At 39.7% G+C, this 18,800-nt stretch overlaps 1 protein-coding gene across 5 annotated transcripts in view; it reads left to right on the top strand.

Annotated features, from left to right (window-relative positions):
* Window positions 1–18,800, top strand: part of NAALADL2 (N-acetylated alpha-linked acidic dipeptidase like 2) — a 406,977-nt gene that overhangs the window by 226,208 nt on the left and 161,969 nt on the right. For all 5 annotated transcript variants that reach the window (XM_086844332.1, XM_086844333.1, XM_086844335.1 and 2 more), the window contains one exon: window positions 1,802–2,072. In XM_086844332.1, the coding sequence (XP_086700458.1) occupies window positions 1,802–2,072 (271 nt within the window). The remainder of the gene's footprint in view (window positions 1–1,801; window positions 2,073–18,800) is intronic.

The following is an 18,800-nucleotide window of genomic DNA, read 5'->3' as shown; positions in this document are numbered from 1 at the left end:
TGTAGACTGCTTGAAGACTTATTTTTGATAACTCAAAAACATTAAATCTGCAAGACAGTTGTTCCTGACAGGATCCCTGAAGTTCCAACATAAAGCCAGTGTTGTTGTAAAGATTTTGAACTTTGGGTGTGACCAGCCTCACTGGAGCAATGCAGCTTGGGATACAACATATTGCTTTGAGCAATTAGGTCTTGAATTTGATACTGAAAAATTAAAAAAATTAAAAATCATATTTTATAAAAAAATCCCCATTATACAAAGATATATCTATTTTTTAAAAAAGCCTTTTGCATGTTGGAATGACCATTCCACCCATCCAATGTGATGATGGGCATTAGGCATTTGAATGGAGTACATAATTTCTGAGCCATTTCTAGGAATAATGGGTGTTACAACTCCACCTTCTCCCTTTTAAGGCCTTGACGTTGTCTAGGCAGTAAATGTTCATTTTTCAAACATTCAGCCACAAGATGGGTGGAGAAGGGAGCCCTTGTGCTTTGACTTCCAGCCCAAGCTTTGCTTGCTGGGGCTGTCCCTGGGAGCATTGCAGACCCTCCTGGAATGCCAGTACCTTTAGCCAGGCGGTTTTGGGCACTGCAGGGGTACCTGGAAGGTGCCTGGTGGGATTCTCAGATACCTGCTGCTTGCTTAAAAAGACTGCACATTATTCAACCCTTTATTTTTGACGTGTGCAAAACAGCCAGGGTGTTTTTTTGCAGTTCTGTTGAGGACCTTAAAGCAGTTAAGTTTAGTGGCCTTTTTGTGAAGAGAAGGTTGTGCACAAGACTTTCAGGCAGTGTCAGTATCTCTGCTTGGAAATCAATACATCTGTGATCCTTAATCTTCTTTTCAGTCCTGAGAACTTTGTAGACAAACCAAAAAACCAAAAAAAACAAAAAAAAACTCAACTTCACAAAATTCAGTAAATATTCCATAAGCTTTTTGTGCTGTACTTGGGCAGTGTTTTTTATTTGAGTAATAAAATTTTATTTCTGTACTTCTTTGCAAGCCCATCCTCTGAAGTTATCCTGGCAATAGTTTCAGCATCTGGAATCCTTTGGCATGTGCTGGGGAGGAGGGTGGTCCTTCAGTGCCTTCATCCTGTGGCCCCTGTGCCAGTCAGTGTGAAAAGTGATGCAAACACATGATACGAGCCCAGACCAACCTGAGTTCTCACTGACCCATCAGTGGATAATGCCAAAATAATTCCCATGTTTGCCTTTTATGCTGGCCAAGCTGGTGGCTCAGGTAGTCCTTCAGTGCAGGTAGGAAATGTGAAGAACTCGCTGACAGTGAGCACATCATCTGGGGGAACAGTTCCATTCTGCATAGTAAATTTGCTTTCCTTGATGAATTCAAGCCAAACACGTAATTATAACAATGTAATTATAACTAATTTTCAGCGTCATGCCCTCCCTGACATCCTTGAGATGTTACTTCAGATAGGCTTCTTCATGTTTAAAGATTGGTTAAATTTATGCTCTTTTAGAAATTTTAACAGCAAATGATGTATGAATTTTGAAACAGTTACTGGGGTAATTTCTGTAGGATTCTTTGTTTCATTTGGATATGTCTCCTATGCATACATTTTTTTTCTTATTTTTATTTCCAAAAAAGCAATTGCCTTTGTCTTGTACTTGGTAAGAAAATATTTGCCAAAAAATGAAAGTTGTATTTTTTTTTTTTTTTTGCATGTTTAATGATAGTTTTTTTAATAAAGTCATGCACTGATGCATAGAAAGGTACAAGAGACCTGATGGGAAATAAACTCAACCTGTGTTTGTGTGGGTTTTTTCCCCAGAGATTTGTTAGAGTTCCCCAGAGAAGACGATGCAGACATTGCAATGAAGATCCTGGGTCAGTGGCATTCCCAAGGCCTGGAAGATGTCCAGCTGGTGAATTACTCCGTTCTGCTCGACCTGCCAGGCCCTTCTTCAAACACTGTAACTCTGCAAAACAGCGGGGAATGCTTTTATCCAAGTGGACAACAGTGCAGCAGAGAGCCCAAAACACTTCACAGCCAAGACCTCCTGTACTCGTACGCAGCTTATTCTGCCAAAGGAACTCTTGAGGTAACGTGGCCATTTGTCTCTGTCACTTGTGCTGAAATAGAGTTAGGAAACATCAGGTTTTCCTGAAGCTGACTGGAAAATTGGACATAGAATCACAGAATTATTTAGGTAGGAAAAGACTTCTAAGATCATCAAATCCAATTGATAATACGCTGAAATACCCAGCCTTGAAATAAGCATGTTTATGTGAATTATGATGTGGCCATCATACTTATTTTAATTAACCTTACAATCTTATATATATGAATAGCTCATAGGAGATATATATAGATTTACACTCACATATATCTAGGTGAATAATTTCTTTTTAAGTATCTGTGTTTATGAATTGTCACATTTTGCTTGTGTGTAAAAATCTGGAAGCTGTGTCTAGAGTTTCACTTTATCCTTGCTGATGTATGAGTGCTAGAGGTTTGAGGGATGCTTGTAGGAAGGATAAGATGAGGCTGGTGGGAGTGCTGGGCTAATACCTGGAGCCTCTGAATTATGGTTGTGGATCTCACATAAGTTTTTTCTGTGACAACTCAGTTGACACATCTGCTCTGTTTCCTCTCAAAAACACCAATTTGTAGTTTTATCTTACTGTAGTTACTCTAGGAAGTTTTGTCAGCAAAAAGATTCTACCTATTTGGATTTGTTACTTGCCAAGTGAAATAAGATCTTGGATTATCTTGTCTTCACTGTCTGTTTTCCGTTAGCTTCTTGCTAAATATTTTGAGAGTGCACAAAGGGGCCATCATTTCTGTTTACCTTCCTAGCTGAGATAGTGTAAATCTTAATATTTCTGAAATATAAAAATTGCAGTTTCACTGTTAATTGCATTATTGTCATCTTCCTTTTAAAAGTATCACATTATTATTATTCCACTGATGCTGGAGGGTTTCCATCTTGGTTTCTTATTTAAAAGATATGTTTGTTCATGGCTTAGAACATTTACAGGCTATAAAGGAACAGATTGTGAACATCTTAATATTTAAGCATGCCTACTGTCCATGCTGAGTCTTGTCAGCCTCCATTCTGGGGCTCTGTCCACTTCAAATCTGTTGCTGAGAAGCAAAATGAAGTAGGCAAGAAAAGGTCCTAACTTGCATGATACACTCTAACTTTTCCATGTGCCAATGAATGGGGCTGCCTCCTCATATCACTTAAAAACTCCATATTTCATATTATTTTCTCATTGTAACTTAGTGAGAGTAACTGTAATCAGAGAGAAGAATGGTTGTGACCTTTGAGGTTTTATTTCATGAATGTCAATGTGCTGGTAACAAATTCATCAGATTGAAGGAAATCCAATGTTCCAGGAAAAACCACTGCTGTTATTCCCAGCAGCACGTGTTCCACTTTGCATTATGTTCCAGGGTAGTTTTCTCTTATGAGTTCAGCAGAAACGAGGCCCACAAACACCATCCTCATCACAGGGGCTGGACCTTGGCTTTGGCAAAACTCCAAACTTGCTTTGGAACCAAAGAATGACTCTCTGCATAGTTTTACTGTCAGTTCTTTGAGATACCTCAGCACCCTTACAAAACTTGAGATGTGTTCTTCTGTTCCTCAAAATGTCTACCTGAAATGATACAGGTTTTACCTAAAAGGGAAATTTTCCTATTTGTTTAGGCTGCAGGTAAGTTGGTAGTGATCTAACCTTCCTGACTTTCAGTCATACACACTAATCTCTACTAGTTAATCTAATGGAAGTAGAAAAACTTTAGATGAGAAGTAGCAGGTGGTGGCTGTTGCTGGATTCAGCCATCAGAAAGTGACTTGATTGCTTGCAGTGGAGCTACAAGTTGTGTATTTTGAATATCCTGCAGTGGTTTGTGATTGCAAAATCATGAGGGTTTTCCTGTGAACAGGTATTTTTATAACAGCTACTCATAACCGGAATAATTTTATTTCAAATGTGGCACATCCTTAGCAGAAAATTCCTATTATGTGTCACTTAATCAGGCGGAATTGCTAATACTGCCTGGGTGCTGCTGCTTCATTGTATCTCATTTGTCTGTTTGGTTTGCTAGAAGTTGAAGCAAATAAAACCATTAAGCTATTGCAGTCTGGCTACCAGCAGAGCTACAGCTCCACTTTGATGTTGACAAGGTTATTTGTAGAACAGCAAGACTCATTTTCTTTGACCACCTGTCATGTCCATTCATCATACAGCCATTGTATATGAGCCATCCAATTTGTGCTTTCTGGTAACAGTCTAAACAGCATTTGTGAGTAAAAATGTGAGCATTTGTGATCTGAAATCTACTTCAAAAACCTACTTAGTGCCATTGTGATGGATGGTGCACTTTAGTACTTCTCTATATTTCATCGGGCTGTGAAAAGGTGACAGTGTTTACCCATCATGGTGACAGGCAGGGCAGCTTACAGTTCTGGAGAGGGCTGTCGAGTCAGTTTTGAAATAGATACTGCAGCAGTTATGTAAATAATATATTGTAGGCTAGGTCGGCCTAAGGAAAGAATGACATACCTGAAATATATTTTTATTAAAACTTAAATATCAGCCACCTTTTATAGAGCTTAAACCTTTTGTCTGCTTGATAAAAACAGGAGGGCTGCTCTGGCCAGCAGAGTGCACATATAAATGGAAATTACATTGCTTCAAATTTATGCATTAAAGCAAAATGCATTGTCAGACAGTATGCAGCCAGTCTCCAAGTGAGGGTGGTGTGGTGAATCCGAATGTGCTGCTCCTGCCTCCTGGAGCCCTGGGATCCAGGAGCTGTGGCTGCTCTGTCCTGGCGCGTGGAGGGGGCTGAGCTGGGGAACGTCGGTGGGAGCTGATGAGAGGGGGCTGTGAACCCCCAAAGACTGGTGTCCCCCTTCTTCCACACTGGTAAATGGTGTCAGTAGCCCACGTGTGACACGGCTGGTGGTGATCCTGAGTGCACCAGAGGAGGAGCAGGGATGTATTTGGGCTTGCAGGAGCCTGGGTGGCACTCGGGGCACTGGGCAGCTGGTTTCAGTCGGTTCTGCTGAGTGCAGCAGCTCCTGGAGCAAACACATGGCCACAATGTTTGTCTGCTCCCTCCACTGTTTCTTTAGCAACTTGAAATAGTCCTGGAAGATGTAATAATGGTTGGTGTGTTGGAACAATGTTCAAGGACAGACTCATTAAAGCAAAATGTAAATGTTATTTGCTTTGTATTCACGCATTTTTTGAAATTATGTTTGTGTGACCTGGAGTTTTCCTCACTTTCCTTTCACCTTCAATTTATTCACTCTTTACTTTATGGAAGTGTTAAGGAACTTTTGGCAATCCTAAGTCTGCTTTCAAGCTTTGAGCTGAGACACTTGATGTCCTCTGTTACACGGCATTTCTTCATGATTCACTGTTCTGTCTCTTTTGGAATAATGCACCAAAATCCCTCTTGGTTCCTTTGCTTGCCCTCTCTTCTGGTGAGTATCTTGTTTTCACCCTCATGGATGCTCTCAGCAAGCCCAAGTTTCTTTCCTGGACCTTTCATATACTGAGAGTGCTGTGTTGGTTCAGGAGCCAGGAGAGGATGCAAGAGTCTTCTACTGGCACGTTCTTGAAATGGAGATGTGCATGCAGGCAGGGATTATTTCAGGGTTTATGGACAGCAATGAATTGTGCTCGTCTCTGAGGCAGTTCTCCCAACACCTATTTTGTATTTTGGCCACTGCTCTGTCCCTGTTCCCTGACTGCTTTGACTCCCCCTGTGTCACCTCACTTCCCTGCCATCATCCACATTCCCAGTTTCTACTGATTTTTCTGCTGATCTGAGGCACTTATACTCCCAATCAGGCAGGGGTATCTTTGATGAGTTTTGGAAGGGCTGCAGGGAGCAGGCAAGTGGGAATGCTGCCTGCCTGCCTCTCCCCACACCGTGCAGAAGAGATTCTCTGCATCTGCTGCTCACGTCCCAGTCTGCTCCGCTTCGTTTGTTTTGGTGACATTTTCTCAGCTAAATGAGAACCCACCGCAGAGATTAATGCAACCTGAAGCAATCTGGGAAGTACAAGCCCATCTGTTATGCTCACTCAGTCATCTTCCCACCATTCTTCAACCTTGCCAAGAGGGGAATAAGGGAAGCAGGACTTGGATATTGCTGTCAGATCCTCTTTCACAAGGAGGGGAGTTTGCTCACTTCTTACCCAATATCCCATTTTCTTACGGCTGTCTTTAGATGTCTCCTTTCCCCACCCATCCCCTTCTTTCCCAGGTCCTTTGCAGGAGGATGGGAGAGCCTCTAACCTTTCCCACTCCTGCCAGGAGTGTGTCCTACAGTCCCCAATTCTGTGTCCTGCAGTCCCCTCTGTGCTCAGGTTTACAGCCCTGTTTGCTGCCAGTACTGGCAGCTCTCTTTATTTCCAGCTCTGCACCAAAAGGTCTGGAGCTCCTCTGGAGGGGACAGTGCATCAGGAAGTCCTTGACCCCAAAGCTTGCTTTCGTTTGATTTGGTTTCATTGTGCTGGAAATGTGATTAGTGCGCCCTTTTTATCTTTTCTCTTCCCTCCAGCTAATCAGTGTTAATTTCCTTAACAATATTTCAGAATTAAGATCGGTGTCAGCGGGTTGGTTTTAGAAAATTTTAAAATCTTCCCAGGTTATTTTTATCCCCAGGCAAAATTTCTAAATGAGCCTTCTGCAGCATACTCACTCGCACATCTTGAATTCCAAAGGCAGAGAGTGCATTTAATTTAGATTAAGTAATCACAGCATCTCTTCCTAAGTCTTTCAGTCATTTTTGATGGCACATTGGTGCAAAATACCAAGCTAGAGGGATTCTTGATGCATGTGTGCATTTAATTCTTTTAGGCATGCCAAATTTAGTTCATTATTATCTTTATTAACATTTTTAAAGATTTCTTCTCTGAAGAGACATGCACTAGCTAAAATGAATCCCTAGCAACTGAAATCAGTTTTGCAGATGGTTAGGGCTATAGGTTGAATAACACATACACACAAATGAGAAGAATCATGTGATTTTTTGGTAACATTTAGAAGTTTTAGTGCAGCTTTATTTATCTTTTATTTATAGAAGAGTTTCTCCGAAACCTCTTCCACAAATAATCATAATTTAGACCGCTGCTCTGCATACCAAGTAGGCACAGCAAATTTTCAAGACAATCTCACTAAGAATATGGATTTTAGAATAGACTTGACCTTTAAGCAGAAAACAACATTCAACATTAACTACAGCATAGCTGCCACTCCATTTTAATTACATATAGAAAGCTGTGAAATGCAATGTGAAGGTTATATAATTTAAAATCGCAGGCGAGGACTCCAAAAGCGATCATTGAGGAGATGTCCTGCAGAACATCCTGTCAGTTTTCTGGCATATATCACATAACCATTAATAAATAAAGTTGTACAGTTCCCTAAAAATAATAGTAGTTCATCATGCACAAAGCCCCGATGAATATTGCTGGAAGATTTTTGTGTCATTGAAGGGCAGGGTTTCAAAGATGCAAATGCTGCAGTTGCAGAGCCTTTTTGCTGTTTTATAATTGCAAGTCAACGCTGTCCTGATGTTTTACTAATAAAACATTAGCAGTGGCATTTTAGTAATAATAACATTAATAATAAATGTGGATTTTTAAATGGTAAAAAAAGCAAAAGGTGAGGCATCTTGGTATCTAGAGACATAACAGATCACTGAGCACTTCCATGCCATTGCACAGAATCAGCTGAAGGCGTTTCTTAGCAAAGCCTCTCTACAATATTAGAGAGGGAGCAATGTTGAACCATAACAATTATTTATATTCCAACTGCATGGTAAAAACTAAAGGGTGCAAACCCTGAGGGCTTGGGAGGAGTATTTGGTGCCTGGTTTAGGTTTCAGTGCAAGCAGAATTTCTGTTGGAATAAATGGAATTACATCATTTCTAAGCAGTTACATTTTGTCTGTTAGTAGTCAGTGTGAGAGAACAGCAGTGAAATTTGTGCAATTGCATGGGTCTCCAAGGAATATTTTTCTCTTTAATTTTTATGGTATGATCAGACCCACTGAGCTGGCATCACCTCTGCAGTTCAGTGGGTGCCTGGGTTGGTGCCCACCCAGTCAGGCTTTTTTCCAGCCCCACTCTTTATTGATGGTGTTTGGTGCAAACCTCAATACAGATGCACTCAGGTCAAGTGGAACTTGCCAAGGGAAATTTCTGCCAAATCACAAGTTATGTTTTTCCTTGGTAGTGCCATCTTCTCTCTCTCTGTAACTTCTTCACCTTCTTGGTAAATATGAGCCTACCAATGACACACCTGTGCTTTCCTCTCTGTTTAAGTTTGTAAAGGCAATACTCTACTCAGAGGAGGAATTTTCAAGTAAAAAGCTTCTTGTGCTGTGAGCTCTTGGGATTGTGTTTTAGGGACCTTTTTCTTTCAAATTTCTCCAGTATTCAGGAGGTTTAAAACTGCCTCAAAGGAATCCTGCTTATGCTGAAAAAAACAATAATTTCCTTCAACAGAGGGACTATTAAGTAAATATCAGCTTTAAAAAAATTGCTAGTATGAGAAAAACATCATAAGAAACTACTACAACTGATATGAGAACAATAACAAAAGGTTTTTGTATTTATATAATACTCAATCCTTGTCCCTAAAACTACTTACAGAACTTTATTGTTTAAAAAAATGTAGTTTCATACGTGAACAATAAAGAACTGCTTAAAATGCTGCTCAGTTCTCTGGTAGTTATGAGTGACTGTAAAATACAATATTGATTAAACTATTGCTGCTTCTCATTTTTTAAAATTTGTTTTTCAGGAAGAGAAGCAAGTCCTAAAATCTCTTCAGGGACATTAGCAATAGAAAAGCATCTGTAGTTGGAGGCAGATTCCATTTTACTGAGCATAAACATCACATGTCTGGGAGCCTGGGCACAGGGCTCTGACCCTGGCAGTCTCTGGCATTGGGCATCCGTGAGGATATGGGTTATAATTACTGAAATAAAATAGAGTTTTAAAAGAAAAAATAAATAAATAAATAAAAATAAATCACTCTTGTGCCATACTTCACTTGATTCTTTTTTAAATTGCAGAAAAAAAAATCTAAATAATGGTTGTGTCTTGTGAATTAGTGCTGGCAGCTGAAAAGAATCAGCAGCAGCTATTTTAATTTTCAATGTAGTGTGATAAATCTCACCAGTTAAAGCTTCAGCCGTGTTTTATCTTAGGAGTTCTCTCCACCTACCAGTACAACTTGTACAGTCACCACTGGACATTTTGTCAAAACCTTAAAACTTCCTTTCTTCCAATGTAGTAATATGAGTTTATTGGATGTTTTTCTATGGGGAACTCTGTCTCACTTTTAAAATATTTTTTAATATTTGAAAATGAAAGTAGTAGCTGAAAATCTAAAACAAGTCTGAAGATTTCTTACCTCTGTTAGGATGTGGTGGTACAAAGTCCAAATACAGTCTTCTAAGATTATGACATGAAAGAGTGGAAATAAGCTCACATTAAAAAAAAATAAAAGCAAGTATAAGGCTCCTTGAGAGGTTTCAAATGTAATCTAAATTAAGGATAAAGCTGTTATTGTAAGATTAATTTGGTGAGAACTGCAGTGTGTCTGACTTTGTTAAAACTGTCTGTCTGACTTCTTTGTTAAAAATCTTTGGTATTAAACAGCAAAGGATGCACCTCTCCAGAGAGTGCTTTGAGGAATGCTCTAAACCTGGACACAGAATTGGTTGGTAGTAGGAAAGACCAAAAAACGAAGAAGACCACTCTCAGAGGAAACCCTTTGAAGCAAATAACTTTTGAAACCTTTCAGAGCAGGATGAAAAAAGAAAAAAAAAATGTGCTGCTGTGATACAGCTGGTTGAAAAAATCTACAATAACTGTATTTTTAAAAATTTTAAAAAACCACAAAAAAAATCCAAACCAGGCAGCAACCATTGGCAAGTGGAAGTTTGGTGTCCAGGTGTTGTTGGCAGAAGTGCATTGGCTGTGTATGGGAACTGTCAAAATGCCAGGGCCTCTTCCTGGCTGGATTAAAATGTCCGGAGAAAAAGCTTTTGTTTAGAAATTCCCTTTTAAATCTGTTTGGAAATACAGCACTTATACCTCCACCTACCAACTGCAATCCCAGGAGAGAAGTATCTCTTTAAAAATAAATAAATAAAAAATAGTGCAAAGTAAATAAAGCCAAAAATACATTGGTCTTCTCTCTTAGACATTCTTAGGTTTTTATTCTGATGTGCTGTCTCTGCCATGAAATATAAATCAATCTCCTGTCTAACCTCGTGAAATGAATATTAGTTACAGTGTTTATCTCATTCATTAAGAGGGACTTAATGTGAATTAATTCCGAGCTATATCAGTTTCATTCTCACAATTATTTCTGGCGTTCCTGAGCTCTGCAGTTCAAAGGGAAGGTGTCTCATCAATCACCAGGTTGTGACTGGCCCGAGAGTAGGTGTGCGTGAGAAAGAAGATACTTCAAGGAATTTATCTTCCTTCCACTGAATTATGTTACCATATAGAGTTAGTCCTGTCTGCTGCAAGATTCACTGCCTCTCTCTGCTGCCTTGGAGGGGCAGACAGGGGTGAATAAGGATGGAAGAGGTCTGGAAATGGGTCCAGCTACGGGAGAGCAAAGCTGCTTAAATATGCAAGAAAGCTCCCGCCGCGTTCTCATCCAAGAGGGATGTATCTCCTGCTGCAGGTCAGTGCTTGCCAGGCACGATCTTCACCTGGGGAGTATTTTGTGGAATGAATTAGTAGGAAAAATCTAGAAATTTTACATTGCTGGAGAAAGAATCAATGCATCACTTTTCTAACAAAACATTTTATTCAAGGAAATTTTATCATGTTTTTGTCCATCTTGCCCTTTTACCATGAAATCTGTTGGGTCTTAAGGCTCATGTAGAACTTCATAATCATGTGAAGTCACAAATTAAAATCTAGGATGAGAAATTGGATCAGGCTCATCCTCATTTGAGGGCAATACCGGCTCTTTGGACTGAGATCTTTCCCTTATGATCTTACTGCTGCTGTTGGGTCGCTCTGTCTGAAGTAAGCTTTAACAACCTTTCCATTTTCTCTGCAGGCTGTGTAGATGAAGTGTTGACAATATTTGTGAAGTAGGTACCAAAAATGTAGAGACAGTTGAAGAAATATGGAGGGAACCCCTTCAGCAGAAGTGAAAGTAGTGGGCATTGCTAATGGTGACTGGTGTGTGTTCTTGTGTGCTGAATCGAGTCTCTCGTGTTTGTTAAACTCAAGGAGAGGCACCAGTGAAGGCAGGAAGGTGGATTATTAGTGAAATCTGTGGCTGAATCAGAATTTATGAGAGCACACACAGAGTTCCCTGTTTCTCGTTCCTTTTTGCTGATTGTTCCGAAAGGATCAGGACAGGTGAAGAGAGACAGGGAATTGAGCACGGATTTCAGTGGTAACTGATAGTTGTCTAACCATGTCCCTGACTGCTTTTATTGGGAATTGAACCATTAAATGGAATTACTACAATAATACTGAGTGCTTCTGTACTGCTGTGAAGGAGGCTGACCTGAATTCCAGGCTGTGTGGAAGATGAGGGAAGCTCTGTCCAGCTCCAGAACTCTGGATGGGCTGCACTGATGGCAAATCTTCTGCTTTAAGCAATAAAATGGATTATATGATGTCAGGGCAGGTTTCTCTTTCCTCCCATCAAGCTGTCCAGATTCCAGAGTCTCTTCAGACTTTCCCATATGCTGTAGATGATGTAAACATAGTTACAGCTTTTCTTTTGAGATGCCACTGTACAAGATGAGTGGTTTACTGGGACCCCCTCTAAAAAGAATCAGATTCTGTCCTTTGCATGGGATTTCCTCTTTTTGTCCAGGTTTTTCCATCCCTGCTGAGAACACATGAACCAAGTTCACAAATCCCTATTTGCTGCCCACACTTAAGCAATGAATCCTCAAAATATCTGTGTGAAATTTGGCACAGTTCAGGAGAGCCTTCACCCTAATCTTTGGAAACACAGGGATAAAAGTGAACTACTAATTTTGCTATAGGCAGAATTTTCAAAATGAAGGTTAGCTGTTTCTGAAAGAAAAGCCAAATGGTGCTGCCATGTAAAACCTTTAGATTACTGTGCAATGTAGGATGCACATCTACTCCAGGATCCTGAGTGCACTTTTAAAAGCAAAATTTGAAAGCCTGAAACAGAAAAGAACTTTTTCTTCCCTGTACAGTTTTATTAGCTGTGAGACATGAATGACACGCTACATGTTTCTTGTGAAATAAGTCTGCTTCCAAAGTGTTAGGTGGTTGAAAACCAGAAAAATATTCTTGTTTAATCACAGAGATGAGCTGTTCTCAGGTACATTTCTGTATCTATATACTTGTCCTGGTCAATCATTTGGGCCACTTGAATTTGATATTACTCAGGAACATTCCCTGTTTTTATTGGAGTCCTTTTCTTGTCATCTGAATATATTTTTAGAACTTATTTTTCCCCAGTCCTTTTTCTACAGATGTAATTTAGAGATCTATAAATCTGTGCAATGACTCAAAACAGAATTCACAGGAGATGGGAAAGATGTCATTTTCCTTTTCACAACTGCATATTTGCTTCTGTAAATTGTTTGCTCAAATGCTGCTTTAACACTCAGATTTGTGTTTGCATCATTACATGGTTGGGCATCTCCCTGATTATGTTGAAGTGGATGATGTTTGGCCAAGCAAGGGCTGTAAGTACTTTGTGAAAGATCATTTATTATAATCTAGAAAATAGAGTTCTCCCTGAGATTTTTGAAAGTTCAAGTGTTCTTTTGATGCAGTGGATGACCTCCTTTTGTACATATGAGTGATTATTTTGCTCTTTGAGGTAGATGTCTGTTTTATTGTTATATGTGCCTGGAATTTCCCTTTGGTCAGTTTGGGTCCCCTGTCCTGGCTGTGTCACCTCCCAGGCACTCCCAGCTTACCTGGAGTAGGGAAAGCAGAAAAGGCCTTGGCTCTGTGCAAGCCCTGCTCAGTAATAACCAAAACATCCCCATTATCACCCCTGTGTTCAGTACAAATCCAAAACACAGCCCCATAACAGCACTGTGAAGAAAATTAATTCTACCCCAGCCAAAACCAGCGCAGTTCTGAATCATGAATTCCAACTTGGAAGACTGAAAATGGTAGGCTGTTTTCTGGGAATTTTGTTTCGATGCAGCCAAACTGTCTCTAAAATTGAAACTATTGGACAAAGCTGGAGCACCTGTCTCTAAGGAATAAAAATATCAAGTGTATCATATGGTATAAAATGAAACATTTTGATTTTACTTAGATTCTAAAGCACACGGAGTGTTTCAGTCCTGCTGCCCCACGTTCTGTCTGGTGGTGTTTGCAGTCACAGGATGCTCTTTTGGGCTGGTATTTCAGACAGGACATGGCTCTGTTTCCCTGGAGGTGTGGGCACAGCTCGTGTTGTGCTGTTGCCCACACTGAGCCCCAAACAGGTTCAGGGAGCTCCCCCAGCTCAGTTTGGTCCCTCTCCTGCCCAGCTGAGACGGATCCATCCCTGCCACAGCTGTCCTGCAGGGCCTGGCCGTGGATAAAGTGCTTTTAGACACCTTGTGTGAGCTTCAAGCTTCTTCTCCAAAGGCTTAATGCTTGTAGCTACTCTAGGAGGGAATGCCTGGTTTTAATTCAGTGTGATATAAATGACTGAAGGAGGGAATTCTGCAGCCTCTGGGTGTCCTGTGTTCATTCCCTGTGTTTCACAGAAGGCAAGAAAACTTCCACCCAGCCTTGAGAATCTGCTGAGTTCAGACACAATGGGACAGGATTCTGACATAAACCCCTTTGATTGAAAATTTTAAGGCCGAGTTTAAATCACACCATTATAATTTCCTGTGTACATGTGTAGCTTATGATTTATTTTTTTAAGATACCACATCACAGCTGAGTAATTCTGTTTTGTTTAGTTTATCCTCAGTCTATGTAATTTGTAAATGTATATTTGCATGACTAATTACCTCTGAATAAGCTAAACTAAGCAGGCTGGCAAATACAGATTACTCCTTTTTCTTAGGAAAGTATGAGCAATGTGACTTTATGCCTTAGGGACTAATGCTACTCAATAGCCTTGCAGTTAACTCTTAAAAAGAGGGGATATGAAGAATTTTAAATACATACAAGAATAATTAGGATTTAACATTTTGTCACCAGTGAAGTGACAATCAGCACTGCTTAATGAAAGTTTGAAATAATATCTCTGATAGTATTTTAAGCATCTAATGATCTCATGTCCTTCAGTTTTTTGTAACAAAAGGCATTGTTCTTAGAGATTCTAAAATAAGTAAATATCAGTTTAATGTGTCTGAAAATAACAATGTTTTATGTAAAAACTTGAAAAGGTAGGAAAAAAACTACCTAATATGTTGGTTGGATATCTTGCTGGACATCATGAGTTAAGAAATAATATTTAAATACTAGTTTTGCCTTCTGGGAAACACAAAGAATGGGACTGGAAACAGAAGGGTTATGAAAATTAAAATGAGAAAAAATAAAGTGAAAAAAGAAAAGAGAACTGAGTTGTGTCAGTTCACATTTATTTTGGGCTCTGTAACCATAAAATACAGAAGAGCTCTCTTCTGTAGGCTATAAAAAGGCTTCGATCTTGATTCAGTCTCCCTCGGAGTTGGTAGGAAAAAAGCCTTGCAATAAACTGTAGGAAGCAGGGAAGCAAAGAAGTTTAACCTCAGTGTCTTTCCAGAAATGTTCCTGCAGCAGCCAAAGGAAGCTGTGTGAGCAGCCCCTGTGTGCTGGGGCTGTGTGAGCTGGATGGGTGCACCAGGGGCAAGGCTGAACATGAGCTGTGTCTGTGACTGAACTCCGTCTGCAAGGCCAAACTCCATCCAACTGAGCTTAAGGGACATCTCTGTTACTCTTGTTTTAGTATAAATTACAGCTTTAGCTGTCTCTGTAATGCAGCGTGCAATTTTATGTAATAAAGCCTAGGCACAAAGAACCCTTCCTGACTGTAAGCTGAGTCAGATTGTATTGAAATGCTCCAGAATCCCATTGTAGGAGCAGGAAAATTGAAGCAAAGGTAAGAAAGCCTCTATAGAGTAAAGAACTAGCAGCCATGACGAGAAGATGTCATGAATCTGTTTGAGGAGCAGGGCTTGTAGGTAAAACACCTGGCAAGACTGAAGTTCTCTGATTTAAATCTTCCCTGACATTGTTGGTCAGAAGCATTTTTCAGTCTTGTAACCAAGAAAACTCATCTTTGGTTAATCCAGGTATATAATTATTTACATTTTGGCCTCTGCCACTCTTTCTGCCTGGAAACAAATGAAGGGAAAAGGTTGAAAAACAACTTTGGATGTTAAGATTTCTGTAGAAATAGAGTAAGTATATAAAATATAGTTATGAACGGGTATTTTGTCTCTGGTGTGCCCAACAGGACCCTGGTGGTGGCAATCACAGGGAGACAGCTGTGGCTCCCTGATTATTGAAGGATGCTTTTGGCTGGAATGGGAACAGCTCTGGCCAGAAAGCGTAACAGAGTTTACACCAACAAAGGATTTGGCACAACTCTCTTATCTCCCCCTTCTCTTTCTTCCTTTTCTCTAATTTTAGAGATCAGCTAGTCTTATATTTGCAGCTTTCTTCACGTTTGTTGATGTCCAGCTTTGATCTACAACCAGCTTGAGTTTACTTTTATGCTCTGCTGAATGCTGCCTTCAGCCTCAATTTCAGAGCTGTGCAAATAAATTATAGCGATGTGTTTAATTAAAGTTCGCCTCATGTCCTGATTGCAGACTGTTGCCTTCTCAGATACAATTTGCAAATATATTTTGGAGTTTTATTTTAGGCAGGATGACTTGTTGAAGGTTATTTAATTGTGATTGATTGTGCATGGCATGTTTCTGCTGCCTTTATTTTGTGAACAACCTGAAAATAGTAGCTGAACGTTGAAGGACAAATGAAGGGCATTGGCCTGGATGGAAGGAGCAGATGTAGTAAGTCTGAACAGGCACAGAACTGAGGGTTGATGATTCTAGAATTGCATATGTGCTTTTTGGAGAAACCATCTTAATTCTAAGGAATGAACAATATTTATTAATATTAAATATTTTGTTTTATTCAATACTTGGAGTGTCTGTAGGGAATCTATTGCTGAAACCTTCTGTGGGTATGCAGAACTGTGAATAGGAGAATATAAGGAATATGAGCTTGAGTGTGTCATTTTCATACCTGAGTTCCCCAAGAGTTTGTGCAGAATCCATTCATTAATATGGGTCAGGAGCTTGGTATTTGATAAAATATATTCATCATTTGAGGTTACTGAACTGTAGCACTACCAACAGGCAGCATGAAGAGGAGAAGACTTTTCACCACAGCCATTCTGTGTGCTGCTTTGGGTTTGTTTTCTGCCAGGCTTTTAAGGGCTCAGTTTGAGAGCTGCTTTCTTATCTGCACTGACTGCATCCTCATTTTGGTGGTTGTGAGAAACATCCCTTCCTGGGTGTACCACCTTTGAGTTTTGTGTTGGGTTTTTTTGATTGGTTTTGGTTTTGTTTTTTTTTCCCCCCTCAGTGATTTCTTCCCTGAGTCTTTTTGCTGCCTTTTGTGCCCCTGGCAAGTGAGCCACAATCTGCCTCTCAGGCAGTGTGTTGGATACAGATGCATAATGCTGGTATGGAATCCTGCTCCTCAGTCAAGTGGACTGATGAAAATGTGATAAGACAAACATATTTCTGTTATTATTTTCAACCTGTTTATCTTATTTTTTTTTAATTGCCTCAGAATTCACAAGAAAGCAAAGTTTAAAAAAAGTATCCAGCATCTTTAAGACCCCAGCTGCCACCTGCTTCATGTAGTTATTCATATTTTTCCTTCACAAGACCTGTTTTCCTCTGTGTTATCCATGACTGGATGAAGTATACTCTTTTATTCTGGAGATAATTGATAATGGAGATTTTATTTGTGGATAAGTGGAAGAAATTAGGATAAAAATCCATGACTGTCTTGATTGTGGCATTTTCAGAGTGTTTATCTTTTCTGTTTTGGGGGGATTCTGTTAGAATTTTTAAGGCAGAATGTTTACAACTCACTGAGCATCATCTCGGGATTTAGAAACTAATAAGTCGTCTAACATAAAGTAATTACTTTTCCTAAAAATGTTTGTTTTATTACCTACCCCTACTTCATTTCATGCATGGGGGAATACTACTGAACTCCACAGTGCACATGACAATTTGTTCCTAAATAGTCATATCTTTCAAACAGCATAGCTTGAAATGATTGGAGGAGTAAGTACCTAATTCAGATGAATAAAACAATTCAATCTTTAGCAGTTTCCCAGTTTTAGGGTAAGAGGATTTACTGTGGCATAGCTAAACCAAGTAGACAAGTGCTCTTTTTGGGCACCTGATAAAAGGATGAGTCCTCTTTTGTTTTTGAACAGAATTATCCTACCACAGGAAAGCAGTTTATCAAAGATGGGTAGTTGGGGGTGGGGTGTTTCACTTTTCAAAAAGCTGGTATGTGTAAAATGAGGATTATGTCATGTTGTAAGCATTTCTAAAAGCAGGAAAGAAAAATAATAGGAAATTTAATCTTTATTCATTTTTGGAGGTATTAGGAATGTTGTGACTAAAACAGGCCTTCATGCATCATAAATGGTCTGTCAGCTTCTGAGTGGGTTATTAAGAAAGTAGAAGGTCTGGATTCAATAGGATTATTTTGAGGCTGTATATTTTCAATGTTATTTTATATTATAAGTAAGGGTCCCAACTAGGTGAGCCCCAATCCACTAAATAAAACCAAAACTGGCTATTCTGAACTAGTATTGCTGTACTGTATTTGACAAGATTTCATTAATACTGCAAACTATTCTGCTTTTTATTACAAACTTTACAGGTATTCAGGTGCAGAATACAGGAAGGAGTAAGAAGAATTTGTGTAACAGTTCTTACTTTAATGTGTACCTATTAGTGTCTGGATTGTATTGCCAGAATGTTACTTTGTTTTAAACTGTTCCAGTGAGTTACTGGCTTCATTTGGCCAGAGATGAACCATGTGTAATTTTACTCAAAAGAAGATTTAATTCAGTTTTTGTTTGTCATTTTAGCTGGAATTAGAGGTGATACAAGCTGTGCAGACCTCTGGGTGCTTGGCTGTACCTGCTGTTTCCAGAATGTGATAACCTTTGAGCTTTGACATGTATGTTTTTCATGTGGAAAGCGTGTGATGAAAGCCCATGAAGCTCTGTTATATTACACCCAGCTGCTACTTCATTATGCAATTTCTTCCACGTACTCTCAATATATGAATGTACTTAACAGCTTTGGCATTGGGGCTGACTTTTAAAATTTGAAGCAAAGCACATGGTTTAGGAGTGTTTGAGGCAGCAGGGAGTCAACTTCTCTTCTCCACATAATTAAAAAATGAGCTGTGCTTTTGCAGGGCCGCCTCTTGTTGAGCACGTGTTGCCTGGGAAAGACCAGTGAGCCGCTCTTGAAGCTGCAGTTTGCATCCATAAATTAACTAAGAACATCCAAGGGCAGCTGCTAAAGGCATTAATAATTGTGCAAACATGAAGTTTTGTTGTTTACAGAGCAGTGGATAGCACCCTGGAGAAGCAGCGAGCCAGAGGGATGTGCAGAGGAGCAGCACATGAATGTAGATGGGCAGGGAGCTCATTTCTACACAGGCATCCTGGAGAAGCAAATGGCCTGACACTTCGTTATCTTACAGATTTGGGCATTGATTTTGCCTCAGGAAAAGTCAGTGTGCTTTCTCTCATACAAATAATGACAGCCCTGA

This window comes from Cyanistes caeruleus, chromosome 10 (assembly GCF_971803275.1).
Source record: "Cyanistes caeruleus chromosome 10, bCyaCae1.hap1.1, whole genome shotgun sequence".
Taxonomy (NCBI): Eukaryota; Metazoa; Chordata; class Aves; order Passeriformes; family Paridae; genus Cyanistes; species Cyanistes caeruleus.
This window is presented reverse-complemented; position numbering and strand designations above follow the sequence as displayed.